The 9,376-nt window shown below is 35.6% G+C and overlaps 1 protein-coding gene and 1 non-coding gene across 2 annotated transcripts; one reads left to right on the top strand and one right to left on the bottom strand.

Moving 5' to 3' along the window:
* Positions 1 to 1,204: 1,204 nt before the first annotated feature.
* LOC122041312 (calcium load-activated calcium channel-like) lies at positions 1,205 to 4,858 on the top strand. Its single transcript, XM_042600947.1, has 2 exons — positions 1,205 to 1,917; positions 4,436 to 4,858. Exon 1 carries the CDS (start codon positions 1,289 to 1,291, stop codon positions 1,895 to 1,897), a length of 609 nt encoding a protein of 202 aa, XP_042456881.1. The 5' UTR covers positions 1,205 to 1,288; the 3' UTR covers positions 1,898 to 1,917; positions 4,436 to 4,858.
* Positions 4,859 to 5,658: 800 nt separating this feature from the next.
* TRNAS-GCU lies at positions 5,659 to 5,740 on the bottom strand. Its single transcript has one exon. It is a non-coding gene; the product is annotated as a tRNA-Ser (tRNA).
* Positions 5,741 to 9,376: the final 3,636 nt, after the last annotated feature.

Genomic DNA, 9,376 nt, shown 5'->3' on the forward strand with positions numbered 1-9,376 from the left:
TATTTTTAGTGTCTTGTCAATTCATCTTTAAATTAAGGAGGTTAATTTTAAATAACTATTAATCATTAGTATAAATGATAAGGCATGCTCGAATACGTAAAATTTTAATCCCAAGATCTTATATAATTATACCCTATATCTTGACTATTGTGCCATCATGAGGAGACAAAAGAGCTATCTACAGCTAAATCACACGGTGATATATTAGACGGAGGCACATAACATAGATTGCCCACGAGGGCCAAACAAGAGTGGTACTTTATATGGATCTCAAGAGGAGATTTAGGAACCCATCTTCTTTGGCTATCCCTGTAGCTGAGTCGTGGAGACGGATCCAAGAGGGTTCCACATACGCAATGAGATATCCACAAATGCTAGTATCGTGAGATACTATTTTGGCTCCCCTCGGATGAGTATAGTTGCTAGCACATGAAGTGTTGCCATCAATAAGGTCTGGGGTTCGAATTTCGATAAAATCGAGGTAAATGTCTCCCTTATGTGCTAGTCACTATTCCAAAGGCAAGTAGCCGCCCATGATTTACCTCCTCGTGTTAGCCTTAGGACGGATTGACGGAGGTGTTGGAGTGAACGTATTCACCTTTTGCCATCAGTGATATACTATTTTGGTCCAGATTCATCATCATGATCAAATTTTGTCTCAAGATTTTTATATTCTTATATTTTCTCATGTGTGTCTTTATATTTTCTCTGGATAAATTAGATCACATTTTAAGGATATATAAAATAAAAATAATGGACAGTGTCTACATTTTAAGGATATAAAAAAAAATGAAATGATAATCCTAGTTAACCTTGTTGATTATTTTTGGGGTGATCGATCCGGTCTAATAGAAATTTTTCATCGACCACCAGGATAAATTGAGAAGTACATACGATAGCCAATCGAGACACTCAATATTGTTTTGATTATATTTTCCATTTGAAAATTTTTTTTTATAAATAAGACTGGGGAATGAATCCCATATTATGGGATGTTAAATCCGTCCCATCGATATGGAAATACGAGGATACGAAAATCTGGAAGAGATGATCTGATTTCCATCACCGCTATCTTTGATTGACGATGAGTAATTGCGGATGCTTTAAATACTCATGTCTAGTTTTATATATTTTGTTCTGTATATATAAAACGGGCGAGGGTATTTAGGTAAATCGAACCTGAAGTGACTCGTTCTTCTTTGCTTGCGGCCTACGGCGGTTCAGATCTCCACCTCTCTTCCCCCGCCGCAACCCTTTTCGTGGTGGTGGCGGTGGGTGGCTCCGGATCATGTCGTTCTTTCCGGCCTTCAGATACGGCGACAGCCTCGCGGTGGTGGGCATCTCCATCGCCACAGCCTTCATCTGCGAGCTAATCTCCTGGGTCCTTATCTATCGCACCTCCAACTACAAGGCTCTCCGCTCCTCGATCGACAAGGCCTCGAAGAAGCTCGACTCCATGAAGTCCTCCTCTTCCTCTTCTTCCTCTAAGAAGCCGGCGTCCTCCTCCGCGCCCTCTGCGTCCTCGTCCTCGTCCCGAGCTAAGAAGATGGACCGTGTGGAGACCAGCCTCAAGGACGCTACCCGCGACCTCTCGCTGTCCAAGTTCAAGTCTGGCGCGGTGGTCGCTGCCGTCCTTTTCATCGCGTTCGGTCTTCTCAACTCCCTCTTCGAGGGTCGCGTGGTGGCCAAACTCCCGTTCAGGCCCGTCCCTCTGGTCCTCAAGATGAGTCATCGTGGTCTGTCCGGAACCGATCCTACTGATTGCTCCATGGTCTTCATGTACTTCCTCTGCTCCATCAGCATCCGGACCAATCTGCAGAAGCTCCTCGGGTTCGCACCCCCGAGAGGGGCGGCTGGAGCGGGGCTGTTCCCTATGCCAGATCCCAAGACTAACTGAATCGATCCAATGCGATAGAGGTGTGGATCGGGACTTACTCTCCTTTTTTGTGTGTGTTTAAGGTTTGAACTTGATTGCTCTTGCTTGAAATATGTGATAATGTTAAATAGGTTTGCATTGTTTCTGAGGGTATCATGATAAAGTCATTTTTTCCTGAATAAGCACTCCACTGCAATTTATGTTCTGATTAATTGTTTGCATGTCCAAAGTTTTAGTACTCATAATAAAGGCATTTCCAAAGCTCTATTCTGATAAATTTGTTTACATATCCCAAGCTTTTAGTACTCATAAAAAGGTAACTATAATATGCCCATTCTTCTTTGTTATTGCTTTTGGCTCCAAGCAAGGCCAGCAGCTTCAAATCTGTTAATGTTATTAGCTTGTTGAAAAGGCTACCGTATGGTAATAGACTTTGATGAAATTCTTTTTCAGTGTAAATCATTTTGCAACAGCTAGGAGTCACTGTGAAATCCAATAGTATGATTATCTACACTTCTCAGTGGATCATGCCCTAATCAAACCATAGAAGTTGTGAACAAAACGAATGATATTTGATTATTCTCATTAGTTTAGTAGATCTAGTAGTATCAAGAACACTAGATTGACCTATAATCTGGAGCATTTAAAGTTGATGAAATTGATTTGCATTGCGCAGATCATAATTAAATTGGTGGCCAGATAAAAACATACTGATCGTTATTGATTGGTTGGGCCAAGCATAGTGTGAATACAGGCAATTACTTTTGTTTTAAAAAAAATACTTTATTCATGGATAATAGGTAGTATTCATCTAAGGATGGATTTGTATCTATCCACTATTTTAGTCCCACAAGTTTGCAAAGAATGTTATGATGGGATTTTCAACAAATGTTATACATCTAGGCATGCTTATTGCTAGACCATAGTTATTAAAAGTGCTTGTCTCACTGCGCTTAGGCGCAAGGCGCAACCCGACGAGCCTCTTGTGCCTCGTCGCCTTAAGCATGCACCTTGTTAGAGGCACCAGGCACGCTTAAGGCGCTGGGTCTTACGAAATCGATGAAGATTCAACTATACAAATCTAAAACATCTGGTGATGATGATGATAATATGATTGAGAAAGATGATGAAGATTTTGATGATTTAGATATTTGGGTTTTTTTTTAATTTGAATTATGTGTATAATATATTTATTTACTAGTGAATTTTATATTTATATTATTTTTTAATATTTTATCCACTATAGTTTTGTTAATGAAATATTTTAGTAGAAATTCTCTATATATGTTTGAATTGTAAAAAATTATATTCGGAGCGCCTTACTTTGATAAGTTGTGCGCCTCACCTTGTGCATTGGGCCTCAAGCCCCATAGCACTTAGCGCTTTTAGGCGCCTCATGCCTGAAATAAATATGCTGCTAGACAAGGTTCGAGAATTTAACAAATGTTATGAGGAATTATATAATTTGTTATTTGAATTGTTGCTTAATCTTAATCTTTTAAACTTTGTTTAATATTCTTGTGACTATTTTTCATTTGTAGCAGTGTGTATCATGCTTCTTACAGTTTTCAAATATGATAATTAATTGTGTAAGTCATGCCAATTCTTAAATTAAAATATAATTAAATTACCATTTGTTATATTTTCTATTCTTTTACAATTGTGCATATGCTTCAAAATTTGCTGTCACTTACATTCTGGCACAATGGTCAATCATTGCGTTGACGTAGATACTAATCTCTTCCAAATTTTACGTATGTGTTTGGTGGAGGTATTATGAAGGGAGTGCTGCGAACGGTCAATTAGCCACTTGTTTGAGAATTTTAGTGAGAAAAGAAACTCAGCTTCTTCCATGTAATAGGACCATGGAAATACTAATATGCATACTGTTTTGTGGCATATGCATTATCATATGGAAATGAAGTTTTATCTTAGGCACTTGGTCTATCATTTATTTATCTTTTTTTGGCTGAGTTCTTACTTTGATATGGTAGCTGTTTGACGACTTTATTCCTCACAACGTCATTGTTTTGTCTTCTGTCCACTTAACTGATCATATATCGATTCACCTGCATACGAGACCATTGTCATGCAATACATTATTAGGGTCATATGTTGTTTTTGTAGTTAATTCGAGCATGTGTTTATTATTCTTTCTGGTGGTGGTACTTCTAAATGCTGTTTTTGCTTACCAGTCTGCATAGAATTCAGATGTGTTATAGCTATAATGTGCTTTAAAGTTCTGAATTGTTCCTACAAATCACTTAAATAAATTCACACATTGATCGTAAAGGTATCTCAAAATTTTGTTTGCTTAGTTGGATCCTAGTTTCTGTTTTCTTACATCAGGATCACTTATCGGTCTCATAATTTTCAACTTTTCGTCGTTAACAAAAACTAAAGAGACCAAAAGAGACACTCGTGTCACACTATACTCTGATGAAGCATCTGGTATTTTTCTGTGCAATTCGCTTTTCCCCTTTGTTCGGTCATCGTTCAAATTGCAACATCTTTCTAAGATATATTACAGAATTGGGTAACATTTCTCTTCTCTTGCAGCCTACTGTGTGATCTCGAAGAGGGGCAGATCAGGATGAGGTTCAAGAACACAAGTCTTTTGAAGAGGCAGCAGTTTTGGTTGCTGCCTGAAAATGTCAATTGGCGAACAATTTCCCCTCTCAGGTTAAGTGCTGCTGTTCGGTTCAGGAAAACTATAAAGCTCGTTTGTTTCCACGATTTGAACAATAAGTATGATAAGGCAATGGATCGAACCTTTTTCTGTGTAAATTTCTCCACCTCCTCGTATCGTGTTCGTGCTCTTTATGCTGCTCATGCCAGTGACTATTAGGATGGCATGAAACTACAACTAGGCAGAAAAGCTACCACCAACTCGAAGGATTTTGGGTAACTGGTCGCCAGAAGCTTGGTAGAACATGACTTTTTATGAAATAATTCTTATGAATGCAGTATTTATTTTCGTAAGTTCTCTATAGAGTTCATAAATATTAGACTACAATATGTGCTAGTCATTGAACATGCATTCTGAATTGTTAATCGAATATACTTCCGATATTCGTTTTGCCAGTCTTAGTCACTTGGCCAAGGCGATTTTTGCTATTAAGTTCGTTTTTTTTTGTTTCTTTGAGTAAACGAGTCAGAGGAAAAATAAGATAGGATTTGATTTGAGTTTATTTAATTTTTTTTAATTTTTTGTTTGGCAAATAAAGTTTTAAATTGTTTCTCAAAATCATTTTCAGACATTCTAAGGAAAGATGTAAAAAAATGTTATACCCACGAAAGTCAGTGTAGGGTATCTGGTTTATTGTATGTTTATTTTAAATTATAAGAGGTTATTTTTGGGATTTGAATCTGTGATTATAAGGTGGAATAATTTTACTATTATGCTAAAGTTTTCTTTCAACAAAAAAAAAAAGGGTCATGAGTTGAGTTCCTTGCTGGTTTAGGAAAAATATAGGAAATGCAGGCTTGTTTTTGTTTTTATTTTTTTAGTTAACACCATCAGAAAATATAATATTTTTAAATTTTATTAAGATAAATCGGAAAATTGTCGTAGCAGCCTATCAGTCCCGCGAACATGTATCAAATTTTTTGTATAAGAAAGGTCATATATTAGAGAATATTCCAGTTTTGAACAGATGCTTTTGGGCCTCCAAAAAGTGAGGGACATTTAATTCACAGAGTGTTACAAGCCCAAATGATCCGAAAGCCCATGCAATCAACATCTGTGAAATTGTGTGGAAGAAAATTATACAAAAAAGTTTCGTCGCCTGAGAGATTCGAACTCTCGCGGGGAAACCCCATGTACTTAGCAGGCACACGCCTTAACCACTCGGCCAAAGCGACGGTAGTGTCTGTTAATCGTTGTAGATTTTTAAATATATTAAAGTAAATGTCATTTTTTTTTAAAAAATTATTAAATAGCAAAAAAAATTCGAAATCCTCTTATTATTATTTCCATTCAAAGAATACTACCGTTTTAAAAAAATTATCAAAACGTCTCATTTATTTATTTTTCATTCTAAAAATGCACTTTTTTCAAAACTAATGTTACAATATTAAATGGAATTCAAATTACAACTATCTTAACTAATAATAATAATAATAATTTAATATAATAGTACTCAATGGATAATAATTTAATATAATAGTACTCAATGGATAGTAATTTTAATAAATAAAAATATTTTACTTTTTATTTTAACTAAAATTATTACAGAAAATATATCAAGACCAAACTTTTAGCCGTTTAATTTATCAAAAATACATCTTAAATTTTCGTCTCTGATGAAAATTAAATCAATGTTTTGTTTTTTTTATTCAATTACATTCTTATATTTCAAATTTCCCTCCTATTACCTTATCATTTCTATTTTTATATGTGAGTTTACTTGGATACTCAATCAAAATATCATCTAAGAATCATTCACCTTGGCCTCACAAACTAATTCTTGAGAAGGATTTTCAACATGTTTTTTCAAAATTTATTTATTTATTAATTATCCTCTTCGTTCCATTTACGTGTTAACGAATTAAGGAGAAACAAATTAGATTTATTTTTGAGCTACAAAATAAAATGTTGATCTATGATTTAAAAATTAGATTTTAATTTTTTAATCTTGGTTAGTGAACTCAATATTACAAACTTGTTCTTTTAGAGCTTCTAGTTCTATTTACAAAGTTAATAAGAAGTTTATTGATAAAATTAATTTATAATTTTTTCATGAATATTATTCATAAACAATGAGTTCACATGCCCCTCGGACAATTGTGCAATGATAGATATTTTTTTAGTTTCTCAAACATCTAAGAATCGAGTCCCAGTTTTGATGAATTAATGGATGATTTTTTTCAATGGGTCGTTGACTTAAGAACGCTTAACTGATTGATCATTCACTGCGAGCACTTCTCAATTTACCTTGGTGGCAAGTTGAAAATTTTCATGAGACTATGTTAAACACCTCTAGGATTAGTTAGTGTAAACTGGACACCTAGTGTCAACTATAAAAAATAACCAATGAGTTCACAATCTTTTTTTTTTTGTAATTCAGATATCCACGTTTAACATCCCGATTAATCCTGTAGGTGGCTGACCTTCTCCCTAGTCCATCCATCGGGTAAATCCAAAAGTGCAAGCGACCCGACGACCCAGAAGCTTAGCTACCCCAATCATAGTTTGTAAAATCATAATATGGATCGTAGGATCGCACGATCCTATTATCCGGAAGCACCAAATCACTCCGAGATTGTATAGGATCATTTTTTGTAGTGGAATAGGAGCATGATCAAAGAGATTGGTAGAATCAGAATAGAATTCGTAGGATCAGTACGATCCTACATTACAAACGATTCTACGTATTTTTTTTTGTTAGGGGTTGCTAATATAAAAGTTTTAAGAGGTTATAACTTTTGACTTAGGTTTAGCCATGAGACCTATAATATTTCAAATCAAAACTCGTTTAGAGATCTACACTTGATTACCAGATTTAATGGTAATCACTCAATTTTTAGATAAAAAAATATCGTTAAAGTTTTTTCAAAGGCTCAGAAGAGTTTTAATCTTTTTTTTAAATTATCTTTCCAAACTATTTTATAATTTAGCTTATTTTTGTCTTTTGTAAAATTAGGGTTAGAGTTTTGAGACTATTTAAACATTTGTTTGTTTCTGAGTCAGTTTTTTGATCAATAATATTTTATCATTTCTTTTTCCCAAAACAATGAGTTTTTAAATATCTATTATCTGGCATTCTACAAAATCAATAGATCTTTAGAAGATTATTTCTAGCGTTTGTGTTCGAATTAACGGATTCAATAGCTTCCATTGCGTTAGCTGCTTTGTTGGCTTTTAAACTGTGTCATCTTGTGAACTAAGAGAACATTCTTGAGTTTGAATGTCATTATTGTTATTGTGTTAGTAAAATTTTATACTCTTTCATTTTGTGATATGAAAATATAAATATTATTGAGTGCAATTGTGCTAGAAAGGTAATTCAATTATTAGTTAATTTAAATTTATACAGGGAATAATATTTGTATCAAGTGTCAACAATTGCATGTATATACAAAATTATTAGTTTTTGGGCGAGCGTTTCGCCTTTTGCCACAATGTATATACAAAATTATTAATTTTTTTATGTACAAATGACTTATTTAAATATCTTTTCTTATTATTAATCATGTACTATAAAATTTCTAGGGTTTTAGGTAGGATTATATTATTTTATGATCTGATTCCAACCGATCCGATCTTGATCCTAAATCGATTGCATAGGATCATGATTATGCAAACTATGGTACCAAATCCCAATAGTTTGAACTTAGTTGACACATTCCTTGCCAACCCTAAGATTCGAACTCTCGGGTGTCTTACCATTATGTCATGCTCAGGGGGTCACAATCTTTATTCATAAACATTAGTACACTTAACTTGTAAGTGTTTAATGAGTCATTTGGAGAGGAAACAATATTCATGGTCAATCCAGACAACAACTGAAGGAAAATATCATTGGCCATGTAACCTATATGGTCATGTCAAAGAAGTAAGGAGGAAAGTGACCTTGGCCGTGTGGTGCACACAACCCGTGTGGCTTCATCAGAGGGAGAGCATGACATGGCCGTGTGGATCCACACGGCCATGTCACCATAGCAGCATATCCAGAGCATGGTCGTGTGGATCTACAGGGTCATGCAACACTTCCAGAGAGCAAGCAGGGTTTAGTTGTATGGTCCACACGGTCGTGCAAGATTTCTAGAGGCCAAGAATGGCCAAGCCGTGTAAGCCACACGACCGTGTAGGCCATCCAGAGCTAAACCAAAATACGACCGTGTGGAATCCACATAGCCGTGTCACTCTGGCCGAGAGGAAGATGCGAGGCCATGTGAAGGCCACGTGATTGTGTCACGGGTCGTGTGGTGTCTGTGCCTAGCTCTATAAAAAGGGGTTTCTTCCCCTTTCTAAGGGAGGAACGCTCTCCCTTTAGGGAGATCCATCTTGGTGTTATTCTCCATCATTTCCCATCTTGGTTCGATGATCCGAGGCCATCTCCATCTCCATATCGACTCCGGATGCTAAGGATCGGTTTCGAAGATCACTCATCGCAACTAGATAAGTATTTCTCTTCTCTTTCTCCAAGTTAGGATTGGAATGCTTGTAATCCTTATATCTTCGGATCTTTATCTTTGTGCTATGGAGTAGATCTATTGTTCAAGGATTAAGGGAGTAATTATGGTGTGATTTGATGTAAGAACTCATGGATATGCCAATTTCTTATCTAGATGATGTTAGCATGTTTTGTATCTATTTGATCTTGTATGGATTCATGTGTGTGGACTTAATTATCATGTTTGATTGAATGTTTGTGATACTTGTGGATCCTGTAGAGGGATACCCTAGATTGTATGACTGAAGGACGCTAGTGACAGACAGTCCCACTAACGGGCGTCTAGGGTGTTACCTTGAAAGGTGAAGTAAGTTTTTACAAG

The sequence above is a fragment of the Zingiber officinale genome, chromosome 2A (assembly GCF_018446385.1).
Source record: "Zingiber officinale cultivar Zhangliang chromosome 2A, Zo_v1.1, whole genome shotgun sequence".
Classification (NCBI taxonomy): domain Eukaryota; kingdom Viridiplantae; phylum Streptophyta; class Magnoliopsida; order Zingiberales; family Zingiberaceae; genus Zingiber; species Zingiber officinale.